General features: G+C 54.0%; 1 protein-coding gene across 3 annotated transcripts in view; it reads left to right on the top strand.

Moving 5' to 3' along the window:
• The window catches only part of Tpcn1 (two pore segment channel 1), a 57,145-nt gene that overhangs the window by 35,292 nt on the left and 3,027 nt on the right, over positions 1-18,826 (top strand). For 2 of the 3 annotated variants that reach the window (XM_021162092.1, XM_021162095.1), the window contains exons 7-27: positions 326-414; positions 1,041-1,075; positions 1,547-1,605; positions 1,818-1,917; positions 5,331-5,447; positions 5,634-5,758; positions 6,887-6,935; positions 7,247-7,310; positions 7,740-7,784; positions 10,367-10,423; positions 10,535-10,588; positions 11,179-11,251; positions 12,206-12,313; positions 13,123-13,194; positions 13,682-13,771; positions 15,011-15,126; positions 15,830-15,876; positions 16,456-16,524; positions 16,634-16,718; positions 17,802-17,941; positions 18,098-18,178. In XM_021162092.1, the coding sequence (XP_021017751.1) occupies positions 326-414; positions 1,041-1,075; positions 1,547-1,605; positions 1,818-1,917; positions 5,331-5,447; positions 5,634-5,758; positions 6,887-6,935; positions 7,247-7,310; positions 7,740-7,784; positions 10,367-10,423; positions 10,535-10,588; positions 11,179-11,251; positions 12,206-12,313; positions 13,123-13,194; positions 13,682-13,771; positions 15,011-15,126; positions 15,830-15,876; positions 16,456-16,524; positions 16,634-16,718; positions 17,802-17,941; positions 18,098-18,178 (1,675 nt within the window). The remainder of the gene's footprint in view (positions 1-325; positions 415-1,040; positions 1,076-1,546; positions 1,606-1,817; positions 1,918-5,330; positions 5,448-5,633; positions 5,759-6,886; positions 6,936-7,246; positions 7,311-7,739; positions 7,785-10,366; positions 10,424-10,534; positions 10,589-11,178; positions 11,252-12,205; positions 12,314-13,122; positions 13,195-13,681; positions 13,772-15,010; positions 15,127-15,829; positions 15,877-16,455; positions 16,525-16,633; positions 16,719-17,801; positions 17,942-18,097; positions 18,179-18,826) is intronic. The other variant, XM_021162094.1, reaches the window with a different exon arrangement.

Genomic DNA, 18,826 nt, shown 5'->3' with positions numbered 1-18,826 from the left:
CTGTGGAAGGTGACCTTGATCCCCCAGGTGATGTAGCCTCTGCTATGCCTTCCCTTTAAGAGACTGTCACTCGGTGGAAGTGGCTGTGTACACACACACACACACACACACACACACACACACACACACACACACACTGTTGTTGTCCCTGTCACCTGCTGAGTGGAGGCCTTGGGTACATTACTAAGCTAAGCAGGGCTCCCTCCTGGGTCAGTAGGTCAGGTATACCAGACGAATTGCCGCCAGCCCATCCCCCCCACCACCCCAGGACACAGATCAGCCCTCCCACCCCTGCCACCCCTCAGCTGGCCATCTTTCTCCCCAGCAACCTGCGGCAGATCTTCCAGTCTCTGCCACCCTTCATGGACATCCTCCTGTTGCTGCTCTTCTTTATGATCATCTTCGCCATCCTCGGTGAGCAGAGCCACCACCACCCACAGCACCCCATCCCCGGGCATCCTGCCAGTCAGTCTCCGGGCCCGACAGCTGAGAAGGCTACAGACCCGGCATTTCTCACTGATAGAGCATCCCCATGTGTTAAGAGGGGCTGGGGAAGCTGGCTCTCACTGTGTAGCCCAGGCTGGCTTAGAACCCTTGAATGTCTTGCCTCCATCTTCTAAGGAAGGAATAACATCCCTGCCCACGGCCTGGCCTGCCTTTTGCATGATTGGCTGCCATGTCCACAGAGCACAGAGACACTCTATTGGCAGCCGGCATCTATGACCCAGCCCACTGCTGGAATTTGTTTAGTTTGAAAACCTCGAACCATCAGCTTAAAAGTCAATCTTATGCAACAACAGCAACAACAATAATAAAATAAAATAAACAGATTTCCAGCCCCTTTTAAAGAATAGACCTTTCAGAGCCAGCACGCAGCCTAGGTGTCAGCAGGCTTGCACGCAGCGACATGACCCCCGTTAGCCAGCACGTGTGTTCTCCAGAGCCCTGCAGTCCTCACCGAACCCTAGTGCCCTCCTCCAGCGTCTTCCCCTGGCTCTGCTCTAACTCCAGCCTTGGTCTGTTTTTCTACCACATTCTAGGTTTCTACTTATTCTCCACGAACCCTTCCGACCCCGTAAGTAATGAGCTCTTGGTCCCTTGTCTATGGAGGGGCCTTCCCGTCAGACAGGGTAGCTGGGAGGACCCTGGCCATGTTAAGAAGGGTACCCTGTCTGGTTTCTGATTCCCAAGAGTCCCCACCCCTCAGACCTGAGCCACTGCTTTTCTTGAGAGCCAAGGGGACCCCCCCCCTTTGCTGTTCTTATGGACGAAGCTTCCAGGGATCAGGTTTGGAACATTGGGGCATTCTAGCAGAGAAAGTGGAGGAGGGGAGCTTCTCACAGGGACAGGTGACCCCCTCCCACCCCCACCCCCAGGAAACTCCCTCCCTCCCTTAGTTGGTAGCCCGCTTCTTCCATAGCGCAGGCTCCCATGTGTACTGCACCTCTGCCCTGGTGCCCCTTGCATTCCGAGGCGGAAACGGGGAGAGGCGCTCTAGAGGAGACTGTCCAGACCTGCCAACACCATCCCCGCCCTTTCCTTGCAGTACTTCAGCACCCTGGAGAACAGCATCGTCAACCTGTTTGTTCTCCTGACCACAGCCAAGTAAGTCTGGGGTCACTCCCACCACTGACCTCTGTCCACATCCAGCCAAGGGATGTCTGTCACCCCCCCTTCTCCCCCGCACCCCCTCCCCGGTCTCAGTGCACACAGGGCTGGGTGGAAGGAAGGGGGCTGTCTGGGAGTGCAGGGGAGCAGCTGTCCCTCGCAAGGTGCATCCTTAGAGGTTAAGGTGACCCTCTGCCCCACGCACACAGCTTTCCAGACGTCATGATGCCCTCCTACTCCCGGAACCCCTGGTCCTGTGTCTTCTTCATTGTATACCTCTCCATTGAGCTGTACTTCATCATGAACCTGGTGAGTGTCCCTCGTGGCCCCACTGCAGCAGTGGGGCCCTCGGACAGAGATGTGGGGACACCAAGTAGATGGTCGGGTGTGGCGCCCGCCCGCAGAATGCGGTGAAGATGGCCGGGTCTCCCGGCTTTGTGCCTCCACTTTGTAGATGGTGCCAGATCTTTCCCACCCCTACAGTGAAAATTTTGCACTAACAGAGCCAGCTAGTTAGAGAGCTGTGCAGAGAGAGCTGTAGATCCAGCGCCTGCCTTGCTGTGTGGTTCTGTTACTGTCATGTGCGGGGGGGTGGGGGGGTGGAGTGGGGGTGGGGGGAGCAGCTGGGTGTCAGACTTGCAGGGACACGTGTGCCCATCATCACACAGCTCAGAGCACTTGGCACTGCACCCTGTGAAGGGCAGGAAGCTCCAGTGCACACCGATGCTGCAGAGACACTGGCTGGGGCTCAGGGCCACCAGGAATGTTTTCTGCCATCACAGGCAAAAGCCAACACTAGGCCAAGACCCACAGCGACAGCAGAGTGAGCGGAGACCAGGGCGTCCCGTAGCGTTTGGGTTCTGTGGTACTGCAAATCGAACCTAAATCCTCTCGGATGCAGGCCAGGCTCTATAACCCTGGACCACCCCCAGCCCATTGGATTTGAGATGACAGGCATGCGCCACCACACTTGGCTTTATGTGGTGCTGGGGGTGGAACTGGGGGGTCTTGTTCATGTTAGGCAAACACTCTGCTGGCTGAGCAACATACTGCCCTCGGAGAGGACCTGGGCTTGGTTTCCAGCACTTACAATGACAGGATTCAATTTTTTCTGACCTCTGAGAGCTCCTGCACACACATGCTGTGCACGTGTACACTCAGGCACACACATACAAAAACAAAAGGAAGACAAGGAGAGGAGATACTCTGTCTGTGTGGTTTCCTGAAATCTGCAGATTTGAAAACTTAAAAGAAATATGTTCTTTTCTCCTTCCTTCCTTCCTTCCTTCCTTCCTTCCTTCCTTCCTTCCTTCCTTCCTTCCTTCCTCCCTCCCTCCCTCCCTCCCTCCCTCCCTCCGTCCCTCCCATCACAAAGTAACACACCAACTGTCTCCTGTAGTGGTTTTAAGTTGTCAGCTACTGAGAGGCACCAGGAGAAGCAGACACTTCTCCTCTGCTCTCACCACGGCCTCGGGAGACTCAAGAAGCCCCACAAGGTGAGGGGCTTCTCCCCACCAACCAGCAAACAATGCTAGAGCGGACGCTGACTGGTGTGTCCCCAATACAGTCCAGTGTGACACAGTTCACTGTCACTGACCTCTGAGGGGATAGGAGACCGTGGCCCGGGAACACAGACGGAGGTTGCCCCAAACCCCGTGTTCCTGTGGTAACTCTGCCGAGAGAGTTTGTCTGAACAGAACAAAGGGATGTCATAAATCAAGACAATTTTCAAATACATTGGTGGAAACTCCATTAAGGAGAAGGCAAGTTCTGCCGTGGACCTCCTTTGCTGGCTGGGGGAGTTCTTAGGCTTTAGATCGCTGCTCTGTTCGTACATCCTAAAGGATTTCCTTTATAACCACCAAGGCATTAGGTCGATGCAGAGATGCACAGGAAATGGCTGTGAAGAACCGTAGCTAGTTTGTACTTAGGTCCTGGACCAGCCATGGTCCAAGCTCTTCAGTCCCTGAAGGTCATCCTGTGGTCACGCAGGTGTGTGTTTTCTAGCAAGTTTTGGCCACAGAATGTGCAGACAGCCCCAGACCCCACAGGTCAAGGGGTTTGCTTTCCGAACCTCAGGCGGCTGTAAGCACCAGGAGACTCCTTTGCTTCTAGTTCACTAGCTGCACGTCGGGGTTTCTCGGCCCTTTTCTCAAGTGACTCGCAGAACTAGGGAGAAGTGTTTGCAGCTTTATCATAAAGGAATTGCCAAGGAGTCCAGATGGAGATTTGCGTGGGCACAGTGGACGCCCTGCTTCCCTCCCCACGCGAGGCTCTCTGGAAGCACCCCAAACCCTGTTTTCACAGAGACTCCATCACACAGGCATGATGAGAGTGTGGACAGCCCCAGGAAACTTTAGGGAAAGAGGCCGGCATAATGCTGCCAGGCTGACCGGGCAAAACCTGTGCCTCTTAGCATTCCCCTCAGGCGGGACTCTGGGATACCGACGGTCGGATGACTACAACGAGGGAAAGTCAGAATTTCCACGTGGCATATGGGAGGTGGAGCAGGGGGATAGCGAGTTCCAAACCAGCCATGGCTATATAGCGAGATGTCTCAAAATCTAAGAGAGAGGGCTCAGCAGGTAACGACACTTTCCTACAAGCCTCACAGCCTGAGTAGGAAAGACAGACCCCCCCCAAAGTTGTCCTCTGACCCCCCCCCCCCCCCACACACACTGTAGCATGCAGCGGCATACACAGACACACACATACATGCATGTGTGTGCATACAATAATTAGTTTTAGTAAGTTGGGGGGTTTTTTGGTACCCAGCCACACTCCTGTGCTTATTCTCATCTGTAGCTCATCTCTCCTTGGAGCGGTCCAGCCACAGGGCTGAGTAAATGTACGACAAAGCTTGTCTGCCCACACACGCAAATGTCTTGCCTGTGCGGGCTATGGTAGAGACACACTCACCTTCCATCTGCATGGGAAGCAGTGTGTGTGAGGGTGTGTGTGTGTAGGTGTGTGTGTGTGGGGGTGTGTGGGTGTGGGTGGCCTTAGAAGGATCAGGAGCACACACTCAGAACAGCTTTGAAAGACAGAGTGGAGAGATGGCTCAGCAGTTAAGAAAACTGCTCTTCCAGAGGTCCTGAGTTCAATTCCCAGCAACCACATGGCGGCTCACAACCATCTGTAATGGGACCCGATGCCCTCTTCTGGTGTGTCTGAAGACAGCTACAGTGTACTCATATACATGAAATAAATAAATCTTTAAAAGAAAAGAAAAAGAAAGAAAGACAGAGTGTCACTCAGGTCTTCCCCATCCTCTGTCCCCTCATTAATAAACTGATTTTGCTCTGGGGCAGTTCTAGAATGTTCCCTCCTGGCGTTCTGGTTTTCTCCTCCCCACTATTCATGGAGCCTCACCCGAAGCTGTAACTCACAGGAAAAGTAACCGTGGAAGGAGGAGGAGGAGGCCCCAAGGTCGAAGTCCATGTGGCCTCTTCCCCAGGCCCTTCCTCTGACCAGCTAGGGGCCAGCTATGGGGGAAAGGGACAGGGCCCTGGGGAAAACCCAGCAATGGTGACTTCAGGAGAGAAATGTACAAAGAGCAGCAGTTTCTTTCCTCACCTTCCAAGTACCCACCCCTGTCCCGAGCAGTGCAGCCCACTGGAGGCTTTCCTCAGTGAAAGCCCTGTATGGGGGACAGAGGGTGACCCCTGGATCCTGCAGGCTCACCTAGGGCGGCCAAGGACGCCATGCTTGTCCCTTTACAGCTCCTGGCTGTGGTGTTCGACACCTTCAACGACATTGAAAAGCACAAGTTCAAGTCTTTGCTGCTGCACAAACGGACCGCCATCCAGCATGCTTACGGCCTGCTTGCCAACCAACGGGTAGGGCAGTGGGGGCGGGGTCACAGGGAGGGACTTCATTCTCTCCCCCCACCACCACCACCATTTGGCTTGGCAGAGCTGGTGACCCTGTGGCTGTTATGTTGCCTATGGGAGAAATGCAGGTCCTATCCCCAGGGACCCCCATCTGTGTCCTCATGTCCCCGCCTTCCCCTCCCTCTCCTGCAGAGGCCGACTGGCATCTCCTACAGGCAGTTCGAAGGCTTAATGCGCTTCTACAAACCCCGGATGAGTGCAAGAGAACGCTTCCTGACTTTCAAGGCCTTAAACCAGAGCAACACGCCTCTGCTCAGGTAAGAGCCAGGGGTCTGGGGGGCTGGAGAGATGGCTCAGCGGTTAAGAGCACTGACTGCTCTTCTGAAGGTCCTGAGTGCAAATCCCAGCAAGCACCTGGTGACTCACAACCATCTGTAAGGAGATCTGATGTGCTCGACTGGTGTGTCTGAAGACAGCTACAGTGTACTTACATATAAATAAATAAATCTTTAAAAAAAAAAAGAAAAAAGAAAAAAAGAAAGAGAGAGTTGGGTACCACGTCTGGGCCACACAGCCAGACCTTTCCGTCCCATAGCAAAGCTGTTCTGGGCATTAGGAGATAGATGCAGGGAAGCCTTGGAGAGATGCAGATCACACCACGACTCTTACATGGTCGTGTTCCTTGGTAATCTCTTAGAAGCCAAACAGTAGTCTGTTTCAGTCCTATCCCTGAGATAGAGAAACGTTTGAAGCTGGGTGTGCTGCTGATGCATGTCTCTAAGGCCTGAGGCAGGAGGATTGGAAACTTAATGCCTCCCTCAGGTATGAAAAGAGTTTGAGGCCAGCTTGGACTTTTTCAGATCTTGTCAATAATAATAATAATAACAACAACACAGGAGAGGGTGAGATGGCTCAGCAGATAAAAGTGCCTTTGCCAAGTCTGACGACTTGAGTTTCATTCCTGGGACCCACATGGTAGAAGTAGAGAACCCCTGAGAGTTGTCCTCTGACCTAAAGGAAAGCATCCCCCTCCACACACACACACACACACACACACATGCACACGCACACGCACATGCACATGCGCACCAGAGCTTGGAGGGACTGAGCCAGAGAGAAGTCGGTGCTGGCCTTGAGGCCAGTAAGTGCAAGGGTGCCGCCCTCTCAGCTGGGTTTTCCCTGCTGTGAAAGTGAGGGCAGCAGGCTCATTACTCTGTCATTCCCCCGGAGGCCTCTCTTGCCCTCAGGGGCAGCCTCTGCAGGTCAGAGGTGGTCAGTGTGGCCTGAGTAATCATAGCCCCTGGAGATCAGGCCACTACAGGTGAGAGCCCTGGCTCAGGGCTAGGTCCCATAAGGTATCCATCTTCCTGGGAGAGGCAGAGGGTGGGTGTCAACGTGTGTGACAGGCCCTGCCTGTGACCATCCTTTCACTTTGCTTGTGACAGCCTGAAGGACTTCTATGATATTTACGAAGTCGCTGCTCTGCAGTGGAAGGTGAGTGTGTCCCTGCATTCGTATCCAGCAAGTGAGGAGGGCAACTCAGCCTTCAGTGGTGCATGGACCTCAGCCACAACCGGAATCCAGACCCCGTGACCCAACCTTCCCAAGGCTTCTCAGAGAGATGAGCCATATGCAAATGTGATCCATACATGGACCCCAGATGTCCAGTTTATCATCTAGATCCCTAAATGTTACTGCTGTTCCAAGTTTAGCAGCAAGAGTGGGAGGCCGGGCCCTGTGGAGGTCTGGGCTAGGTTCTGGTCCCTGGGCCTAACCTCTTCTCCCCTGGGTCCTCTGCACTACAGACAAAGAAGAACAGACAGCATTGGTTTGATGAGCTTCCCCGGACAGCCTTCCTCATCTTCAAAGGTGAGTGTGTGGAACCAAGCTGGGAAAGAAGCCAGGAAGGACCAGGAAAGACCCTGATCAGTAATTCAAAATCCAAGGGCCAGGTGGGCACCCGTGACCGCAGCACTGCAGAGGTTCAGACAGGAAGATGGCAGGTTTGCGGTCATTCTGGACCACATAGCAAACCTCATTTCAAAAACTAAGTAAAAGAGCGTTAAGACAGATGCCCGCAGTTCTTCATGGGATAGTCACCTTTCAGTCAAGGGCTATGTTTGTTTTCTTTTGAGAAAGGGTTTTTCTGCATAGCCTTGGCTGTCCCGGAACTCACTCTGTAGACCAGGCTGGCCTCGAACTCAGAGATCCGCCTGCCTCTGTCTCCTGAGTGCTAGGGCACCCATGCCCAGCCTACCTTGGGCCCTCTAACCTTTACATTTTCTTCTCTTCAAACAGGGATTAACATCCTTGTGAATTCCAAGGCCTTCCAGTATTTCATGTGTAAGTGTGACCCATCGCAGCTCTGGGCCCCTGTGCTCCTGAGCCCTTCATTCTTGAAGGTAGAGAGACAAAAGATCCAGAAAACGCCAAGCACTGGGTTCTGTCCCCAGTACTTCTCCAAACAAAAAAAAAAAAAAAAAAAAAAAAAAAAAAAAACCCAACCCCTGGGTTTTCCCCCCCCAATTCTTCCAAAAAAAAAAAAAAAAAAAAAAAAAGCAAAATTCTGAGATCTAGGCACGCCCAGATCACCAAACTTACTATGTGCAGAAGCGATCACGTGCAGTCACTTCCTGGCCCTCTGCTCCCTTACTTCAGTCCCTCACTTCAGTTCTGAGTCTCTGTTGCAGACCCCAGCCCTCTGGGACCACAGTGTTGATAGGGCCCCTCCTGTTTAAGGACGCTTCCTCAGCAGACGTGAGTCTGTCACCCTGCTTAGTTAAGGAAGCGGGTCTGTTTTCGCTCTGCCTGTCCCCCTACATACCTAAGTCCTTTTAATTTGGAACTTCAGTGCAGAGTCCTATGGTGATGTGGTACTCACAGCAACATGTAATTCTCAACACGTAAACCAGTTGGGGAGCGGGGAACCTAGCAGAGTGTGGTAGCTCATGACTGTAGTCCCAGCACTAGGGAGGCTGGGTGATTGTCACAAGTTCGAGGCCAGCCTGGCCCAACAGCAAGCTCTTATCTGAAGAAAAAAAAAAATTCAGGGGCTGGAAATAGCACTTGGTGGTAGAGTGTTCACCGGCCATGCAGGAAGTCCTCGGTTCCCGCAGCATCGCACGGAGTGAGCAGAACAACTGTTCAAGTCCCCAGCACATCTCACGTACACGACAGCCAGAAGGGGCTGGGTGGGGCAGTGCCCTAGGGAAGCTCTCTGACTTCTTCCGAGGAGAAATAATGATCAGAGGCCACAGTCTGAGGGATAGAGGGCTCACTGCCTGGCCCTGACTGTCCCCGGGCTTTCTGCAGACACCGCCCGGGTTTCGTTTGTTCATTTACTATTGACTTAGTACTTACTGGTGAAGGTGATCGTTTTATCCCGAGGTCCGATTGGAAGTGTGGAGGCAGAAACCCATAGAAACACACCTTCCCTGTAGATTTTCTTTGAGTAGCCTTGGCTGTCCTGGAGCTAGCTCTGTAGACCAGGCTGGCCTTGAACTCACAAAAATCTGCCTGCCTCTGCCTCCTAAGTGCTGGGATCAAAGGTGTGAGCCACCATGGCCCAGCTGGTGCTTCAGATTTTCAACCCCAGGGACTTTTTTACCTAACCCCACTACTATGACATATCTTGATTCACAATCTTAACCCGAGGGTCCCAAGCATCACAAGCATGTGTGACCTTTGTCCCAGGGTCCCAGCAGCAGCCCCACCACAGGACTGTGTCGCTGGAGTGCCACCTAGGGACACGTTTGCTTAGCGTGCGTCAGGCCCGCAGAGAAAGTTCTTTTCTCTATATGTGGGCAGGTTGCCAAACCTTTTCTTGTTCTGAGACAGGCTCTCACTGTATAACCCTGGCTGGTCTGGACTCACAGAAATCCTCCTGTCTCTGATTTCCCAGGTGTGGGGATGAAAGGTGTATGTCACTATACTGCCCATCTTTATTTCATTTTATTTCAGATCTTTAGGGCTTCCCTGATCTCATTGAACTTCATATCATAATTCCATAGCATATTTATATGGCTTCAAATCATACTTTTAGAACAAAATATGTTCAAGTAAGGTATAGAGACTATCCTGTATCTCCCAGTGGCTGACTTATATTTTGGCTATTTTTCTGTTGTTTAAAAGCTTTAGAGGGGGGCTGGTGACATGGCTCAGTGGGAAAGAGCACCCGACTGCTCTTCCAAAGGTCTAGAGTTCAAATCCCAGCAACCACCTGGTGGCTCACAACCACCTGAAATGAGATCTGACTTCCTCTTCTGGTGCATCTGAAGACAGCTACAGTGTACTTACATATAATAAATAAATAAATAAATAAATAAATAAATAAAATATTTTTAAAAAAAAAGCTTTAAGAGGGGCTGGAGAGATGGCTCAGCGGTTAAGAGCACTGACTGCTCTTCCCAGAGGTCCTGAGTTCAAATCCCAGCAACCACATGGTGGCTCACGACCATCCGTAATGAGATCTGATGCCCTTTTCTGGGATGTCTGAAGACAGCTTCAGTGTGCTCATAAATAAAATAAATAAATCTTTAAAAGCTTTAAGAAGGTCAGCCACAAGCCGGGCGTGGTGGCGCACGCCTTTAATCCCAGCACTCGGGAGGCAGAGGTAGGCGGATTTCTGAGTTCGAGGCCAGCCTGGTCTACATCGTGAGTTCCAGGACAGCCAAGGCTACACAGAGAAACCCTGCCTCGAAAAACCAAAAAAAAAAAAAAAAAGGTCAGCCACTCCTTCCTGTTTCCCAAAGGGATTCCCTGATTGATGCTGGTCCACAGCGAGATCTCCAAGCAGAAGTGGGAATCCTTCAGTAATGATGTGTGCCCCCCCCACCTCCGTTCACTCCCCAGGGGGGTCCTGCCCATAGCCCTGCAGGCCGGCTGACCCATCCCTCTGACTCCCTCTCATGGCTTCTCTATCCCAGACTTGGTGGTGGCTGTCAATGGTGTCTGGATCCTGGTGGAGACATTCATGTTGAAAGGTGAGCTCCACCTGGGCCCCCTCCCTGCTTTACTCAGAGGCCCTACCCCCCTCTGCCCCCCCCTCCCCGGCTGACTGCAACCACCACGTCTGTCACTTCTTTGTCTTCTAGGCGGGAATTTCACCTCGAAGCATGTGCCCTGGAGTTACCTTGTGTTTCTTACCAGTAAGTGTGCTGCCTGACTCTGCTTGGCTGCTGGCTTAACCCAACTGTGAGGGTTTTGATCGGCTACAGCATTTCATAGCCCTTCCCTAAAACAACCTAGAAGGACCCCCATCTTAGAGGTTTAGTCTGACCCCTTTACCCTGCTTTAAATCCATGCATTTTTTAAAAAAAGATTTATTTATTCATTTTATGTATATGAGGACACTGTAGCTATCTTCAGACACACCAGAAGAGGGCATCAGATCCTATTACAGATGGTTATGAGCCACCATGTGGTGCTGGGAATTGAACTCAGGACCTCTGGAAGAGCAGTCAGTGCTCTTAACGGCTGAGCCATCTCTCTAGTCCAACCCATGTACTTCTTATTGGCCCCTGGTCATACAAGGTGATCCACCACGTATCAGCCTTGCTTCTAGCTGGCTCCCACCATGTCCCTCAGTTTTACCTCCAGCTGGCCCCTCAACGTGTCCCTCAGCCTGGCTTCTAGCTGGCCCCTCAACATGTCCCTCAGCCTGGCTTCTAGCTGGCTTTTTCCCCCAGTGGGCTGGGGAGAGCCCAGATCAGCTCCTGTCTTCTCCCTCTTGTCTTAGTCTATGGAGTTGAACTGTTCATGAAGGTGGCTGGCCTGGGCCCTGTGGAGTACCTGTCCTCTGGATGGAACCTGTGAGTAGAACACACGGTCACCCTGAGGCAGAGGTGTCCATGTCGGCCGTCCTCCCCACAACCAAAGGTCAGGTGGCTTTGGGGACACCCCTGGAGGTGCAGAGGACAGCAAGATCTGTCTGCCTGTGATCCAAGACCATTCTGGTGATTTTACCTAAGGCCTCTGGGGCCACCCACACCAGTCCCCATTGATCCCCACTGTCCCCAGAGCTGGCTTTTCCTAGTCATCAAACCTCATCTCTTTCACAAGGGCCACAGAAGGTGTCACCTCCCCTTGGCTGGCAGTAGAAAAAAGCCATGGGGTAGAGCCAGTGTGGCAGAGCCGGTGTGGCAAAACCAGACCACACTCACGAGGACTTGGGTCATCAAAATACAACCAGCTAGAGCGGGAAGAAATCAGGGTGGCAGGGCCCCACTGTCATCTCCACTTAGGGTAGGGTAGAAGGCTTATCCCTTGAACCCAGAAGTCCAAATTCTGCCTAAGCAACACAGAGACACCATACCAAAGGGGATACACACACACACACACACACACACACACAGAGGAGCAAAAGACAAATGGGCTACAAGTTTGCGTGTCACACATGAGGGTCCCATCCCAGGCACCGTGCCACACAAGAAGAGTGGGGCCCGTGCCTGCCTGGTGTGTCTTGAGTCCTGCCTTCAGTTTCTCAGTGTGGCCAGCAATCTAGGGGCTACCGAGGCCAAGGCTTCTGCCCTGTCCTTAGAGTAGCATACCGTCCACAGAGGCAATTTTCAGGCACATGCGTCCCCAGGGTCAGAACACCCAAGGGTGACTCTCAGACCTGAGCACACCTGGCAGGCGCAAGCCCCACTGTATGCTGTGGCCGGTCAGGTCGCCATGGAAGCCATCTAAGAGCAGGACTGCGGGAGGGGATTGTGGAAGGGAAGCCTAGACTGTCACCAACAAACTGGCTCCTTCCCCCGCCCCAGGTTCGATTTCTCGGTCACAGCATTCGCCTTCCTGGGACTGCTTGCACTGACGCTCAACATGGAACCCTTCTATTTCATTGTGGTCCTGCGTCCCCTTCAGCTGCTGAGGTGACCTGCAGGGCTTGAGGAGAGGGTAATGGGTGGGCATTGAGGTCTGGGGACCCTTGGGATTAGCTCATGAGATTTTGCCAGCTGCTGGCGGGGGGGGGGGCGGCTATCTTTAGCTTGAGCTATTCAGGATAGGGGCACACAGTGCTCTCGATGGGCAGAATGACCCAGCCTGCAGCCCAGGGAGAGCCACACTGCCTACTTGCCCAGTCTTTAGTCAGGGCATCTTACCTTTGAGGGACTAGAGGGATGTCCCTGGTGGTTATGTGTTCCTGTTTCAACCTATGTTCCTGGGCACTTTGTTCCTGCTGCCCAGCTTTTTCGGGTCCCACTTAACATATATATGCCTTCCTGGGGCTTGGACTTTTGGAGACTCAGGAGTCAGGGCTGCCATGTCTGCCTACTATGTCCCCACTCTGCCTTCCTTCCAGGCCAACTAGAGCTGTTGATTGTGCACCCCATTTCCTGAGCTTGTCCCAATTGCGCACCCCATTTCCCGAGCTTGTCATGTTACCAGAGCTGCTGGCTTCATCTGTCCACTCCAGTAGGGGACTTGATGCATTTTTTTTTTTTAACCAGCATGATATGATGAGGCTAGCCCAGTCTGTGCCCCAGTGTCCCAGGACTGTCCCATCCAGTGCCACAGTTTATGAGTTCCCCAGGGAAGTGAGCTCAGCTGCACAAGGTTTCTCAGCCTTGTCTTACTGTAGGGAGAGGAGGGCTTACAAGGTTCTGGCCCGTCTGAGGAAGGGGCAGTGTGGCCATGCCCCAGCCTCTGCAGTCCCAGCAATGCTGTTCTTGTTGTTCAGGTTATTTAAACTGAAGAAACGCTACCGCAACGTGTTGGACACCATGTTCGAGCTGCTGCCGCGGATGGCCAGGTACTGCCCACCTCTCGGCCCGCAGGTCCAGGCCACACAAGGCTCATGTAGGGATCCGGGGAAATGGGAACAAGGAGGAATCTCAGGAAGGCCGGATTAAGGGGCTTGGGGGTGGTCTTCAAAGAGACAGAAATCTGGACCCTGCGGGTCCCCTCGGCAGCACTGGCCTGGCTGAACTGTCTAGCGGGGAGGGCAGGGAGCTGTCGACTTACCACCTGTGTCTACGTTCACAGGTAAGGGGTCACCTGTGAGCCTACCTTCACAGGTAAGGGGTGCATCTCTGGTCAAGGGGCATCTGTCCCTAGCGTCCCCCACCGTGAGCCACGCGGCCCCTCCCCCACAGACACTTTGCGATGGTCACTCGGCCAGGGCTAGGGGCATGCCTCCCGCAGTCAGTGCCGGGAGACCAGGGGAGACCAGGACGCGCTGCAGCTGCCCCCGTCCCCTCCCTCCCGCCCTGACCACCCCTGTCCCTCTGCCTCCCCAGCCTTGGCCTTACGCTGCTCACCTTCTACTATTCCTTCGCCATCGTGGGCATGGAGTTCTTCAACGGGCGGCTGACCCCCAACTGCTGCAAGTGAGTGGCCCGGGAGGCTCTGGGCCTGCCCAGAATGGGCTTTACTGCTAGGCTGGGCACAAGGAGCTGAGTGACAGTATGGGAGCCAGCGTCACTTGTCCCTAGCTCAGGCCTCAGTTGATACACCCCCCTCCCCAGAACCAGAGCAGCCCTCACCCCTGATAGACCCCAGGAGACACCGGGACCTGGTAAGAGACCAGAGAGATGACACATGGCAAGAAGGTTGCAGGGCTGAGGAATGAAGAGAGAGGGTGACACCTCTGTGGCCTTTCCCCTTCCCCTCCCCTCCAAAAGGAAATGAACATGATCCACCATCGCTGTGTCCAGTTAAGACTGCCCATGCAGCCTTGGCGCTGATAGGCTACCAGTGACCCTTGTATGTATCCAGCAGATGGCTGCACTGAGAGCCCCGTCATAGTCAGAGTTTCTATTCCTGTGCAAACATCACGACCAAGAAGCGAGTTGGGGAGGAAAGGGTTTATTCAGCTTACACTTTCCACACTGCTGTTTATCACCAAAGGAAGTCAGGACTGGAACTCAAGTAGGTCAGGAAGCAGAAGCTGATGCAGAGGCCATGGAGGGGTGCTGCTTACTGGCTTGCTTCCCCTGGCTTGTTCAGCTTGCTCTCTTATAGAACCCCAGACTACCAGCCCAAGGATGACACCACGCACAATGGGCCCTCCCGCCTTGATCATGAAGTGAGAAAATGCCTTACAGCTGGATCTCATGGAGGCTTCTCCCCATGGAGTTCTCTGTGATAACTCCAGCTTGTGTCAAGCTGACACACAGAACCAGCCAGTACGAGCCCATAACAATGTCACCATAGCACATTCTAGTCCTCCATCATGGTCCATGCATCTATCAGGCTGGGGGCACAAGACACAGCCTTCTAATGAGCTGGCTGGTGAGCTCCCTGGTGTCATGGGCACCTAACTCTTACAAATGGCAGAGGAGTATAAAGCTGGAGTGTGGCAAAGAGGGTCCCCTCCAAGTGGAGCAACTGGGTCAAAGCAAGGACACATGGGTAGTGCCCCAGAGGCCCCCATCTTAACCACCTCCTCCCCCTCCTCCACGGCAGGTTGCAGACACGTCCAGTGATGGTGCATGGGGCAGGATACGGGTGGCTCAGAGAGGCAAGGAGACCCCTAGCCAGACCTTGATTTGCATTCCTGTCCCAGGGAAGGTGGTTAGTCATCTTGTAACCCTCCTGTCTTGTAACCCTCTTGTCTCCCTCGTTAGCACCAGCACGGTGGCCGATGCCTACCGGTTCATCAACCACACTGTGGGCAATAAGACCAAGGTAGAGGAAGGCTACTACTATCTCAACAACTTTGACAACATCCTCAACAGCTTTGGTGAGTGAGTCCTAGAGGGTACTCCCGGCCTTAGTCCGGCTCAGAGTTGCTGTAAGGCCTCCCTCCTTCCCTGGCCCCTTGGGAGCCCTTCCTGGGGTCCTTTTTTTTTTTTTTCTTTAAAGTTTATTTTATGTATATGAGCACATTCTTGCTCCCTTCAGACCTGCCAGAAGAGGGCATCAGATCCCATCACAGATGGTTGTGAGCCACCATGTGGTTGCTGGGAATTGAACCTTCGGAAGAGCGGTCAGTGCTCTTAACCACTGAGCCATCTCTTCAGCCCCACTGGGGGTCCCTTCTACAGCAATGCTGTGCGATTGTAGGACAGGCAGATCCAGGCTCGCCCAGGCACCAGACCTCACAGTGACAGAGGGATAAGAGGCCCTAGCTGGAGGGCTGCAGTGTCAACGTGGCGTGGTGTGCCTCAGTGTCAGCAGGGGCTATGGGGCAGGGATGCTGCCATTTCAATAGCCATGCAGCCCCTGACAGGTCCCGGGGCTCCTCTCTGCTCCCTGGTTCCTTTTGAAAGCCTTTTGCAGGGCGTGGCCTCTCCTCAATACCAGCCTTAGCCTGAGATAGCCCACCATGGGCTCTTTAGTCAAAGGGCATCCCTTTTGGGGGAGAGGTTGGGTGGCAGGCCTCCTACTAAGGGACTGAGGGGGCCTTTGACATTGGCCTGAGGCTACCCCCTCTTCCCCTGCAGTGACCTTGTTTGAGCTCACCGTTGTCAACAATTGGTACATCATCATGGTAAGCTCTGCCCCCTCCCCCCAACACACACACATGATTTCTCTTCCCATCCTCACAGAATGTGGGGTCCTTTATCATGCTCTAGTGGAAGCCTCCTGTCCCCCTGAGGTGGCACCACCCCCTTAGCTCTGTGCTGCTGGCTGTCTCCCCTCCCTGTGCCCCCTGACAGGCTCTGGGTATCTGACTATTGGTCAGCAGTGTGCCACGCCAGGCCTTGTGGTGTGAACCCGTGGTTGTCAGCTGCTTGGGAGGCTGAGGCAGAACCACGGACTCTAAAATAAAGCAAAGAGAGTATTGGGTGGGAGGGGTTTCCTTCCTACCACCCCACCTCCCATTCCTTAAATTCTCTCCTGCTGGAGACTCTCTGTGCTGGCCTAGGCTCCAGTCAGCCACGCAGGAGAGGGCTGGGGTCTGATGCTACTACAGAAAGAAATGCTCAGATCAGAGGAGCAAGAGGCCCTTGCCTCAGGGCCCCACGCCCCCAGGGAGGGCCTGGGCTGACAGACACAGAAGATGGTGGCCTGGTGGCCCGTGCTGTCCACGAACTCACTCACTCACTCACTCACTGCCCCCCTCCAGGAAGGCGTCACCTCGCAGACGTCCCACTGGAGCCGCCTGTACTTCATGACCTTTTACATAGTGACCATGGTAGGTGTCGCCACAGCTATGCTCGCCCCTACCCCCGTCCCTGTCTGAGGAAGGGCCTCATCTAACGGGGCCACGACTCCCCACACACACACTGCCTCTCTCCGGCCAGGTGGTGATGACCATTATTGTGGCCTTCATCCTGGAGGCCTTCGTCTTCCGCATGAACTACAGCCGCAAGAGCCAGGACTCGGAAGGTCTGTATGGGTGTCATGTCCCGAGCGCTGGCTGCCCCGCTGGCCATCTGCCGCGCCCCGCCGTCCCCGCTGTCTGTCTCCTGGGCCTTGCGGTCTCCACCACAGCAGATCAGCTCCTGCGTTTGCCTTGTCTGTCCAGGTCTCATTTGTATCCGTGGCTAGAAATCTAATGGAAAAATGCCTACGGTTCCTAAACGTATAACAAGTAGCTGCCATCCCTTGATCCTGCCGTGGAAGGAGCTGCCCATTATCTCCCTCCCAACCCTGTACAGACTCTGACCAGCGCTTACTAGGAGCCAGGGCAGAGGGACAGCCAGTGCCACGTTTCCCTATACTACACCCCCAGCTCGCGACTCCCGGTGTGAGCCTTCGGTGCAGCCGCGTTTCTCTGTAATACACTCAGACCACCACAGATCCCCATTCCGGCCATGAACGGTTCACGGCAGAGGTGGACAGCGTCCCTTCTGCAGCCCAGTGGAGCTGGCTGTGCTCGCTGCTTCCTGCATGCACAGTCTTCACGCTTAGCTGCGTGGCGGCTCAGTGTTGCTGTGCGCAGCGTGTACAAAGCCCCCCCTCACCCCCCTCCCGGGCTTGCAACCCCAAACTGAAGAAAGGAAAGGAATCCAAGAGCAGAGAAGACCTCCCGTTCCTCCCTCCCTGTTGTTAAATCGGTGTGATAGCAAGCAAGTTGATTTTACATATGCACACCAACGTGTATGATTAGAGTCTTGCTATATAAATGGTCCTCAAATCTCTTCATCCTCGATGCCGCCTGACGCTTCTCTGTTTTCTGTTGAAGACCTTCTCTTCAAGCCTCTCTCTGTGAGATGGGTGCTCATGTAGCCCGGGCTGGCCTCAGACTTGCTAAGCAGCCAAAGCCGGCCTTGAGGTGGTCCATGCACTCTCCATACCCTAATACTGAGATTACCACACCCTGCTCTCCCTGATGCTGTGTCCCTGCAAGCGGTTGGCTAGACATAGTACCTTCCTGACGCGCGCACCCTGTTAGTGAGGGGAGGGGGAGGAAAGAACCACCGCTTGGGAGGGAAAGCGGTTATGGGACCTGGCTCTCCCTACCCTCAGTGGACGGTGGCATCGTCATCGAGAAGGAAATGTCCAAGGAGGAGCTTATGGCCGTTCTGGAGCTTTATCGTGAGGAGCGAGGCACCTCCTCTGACGTGACCCGGCTACTGGACACCCTCTCTCAGATGGAGAAATACCAGGTAAGGGGCCACAGGCTCTGCAGATTGTGGAGGGGGCGGGGCCTGCCACCCACGCAGAGACGTCAATAGGATAGGAGCAGCAGCCTCCGTGGCCCGCTCCTAGGTGAGTCCATGCCACACACACACACACACTCCACAGCCTCCATTCCTCCCTAGCAAAATTCCATGGTGTTTCTGGGACGGCGATCGAGAACCAAAAGTGACCTGAGTCTGAAGATGTACCAGGAGGAGATCCAGGTAGGGGTCGGCGCCCTGGGTGGTGCCCTTCTGGTGGAGGGCTGGGAAAGGTCCCTTGTCCTCCATGGGGCTTAGGACCGAGGCCCTTGGCAGCCCCCATGCTGATGCATCTTCCGATACTTTGCTGCATTCCTGGGTGGCCGCTGTCCCATCCTGTCCACTGCATGGCCGTGCTGCCCCTCGAGGGTGCCCAGTGCCCCCAGTGGATCTTTCTAGAGATTTGAGTGACAGGAGGAGAGAGACCAGGGCCCCTGCAAGACCTGCTGCCTCTTCCTGCCCCTGTTGCCTGATGGGATTAAGCTCAGAGAGATGGCTTTTTGACTTGGGGCCTTTTGATTTTAAGAAGGATAAGGTCAATTTCCTTCCTTTCTTCCTTCCTTCCTTCCTTCCTTCCTTCCTTCCTTCCTTCCTTCCTTCCTTCCTTCCCCTCCACCACCTCCCAGTCTTCCCATACAGCAGCTGTTAAAAGTGTAAGCACCACGCGGGTCGCCACTAAGTCCTTCCAGCAGAACCCAAAGCATGAGCCCACCAAAAAAAAAAAAAAAACCAAAAATGGCCGGGCATGGTGGCGCACGCCTTTAATCCCAGCACTCGGGAGGCAGAGGCAGGTGGATTTCTGAGTTCGAGGCCAGCCTGGTCTACAAAGTG

The sequence above is a fragment of the Mus caroli genome, chromosome 5, assembly GCF_900094665.2.
Source record: "Mus caroli chromosome 5, CAROLI_EIJ_v1.1, whole genome shotgun sequence".
Taxonomy (NCBI): Eukaryota; Metazoa; Chordata; class Mammalia; order Rodentia; family Muridae; genus Mus; species Mus caroli.
The sequence above is the reverse complement of the archived record's forward strand: the minus strand, read 5'-3'. Positions and strand labels throughout refer to the sequence as shown.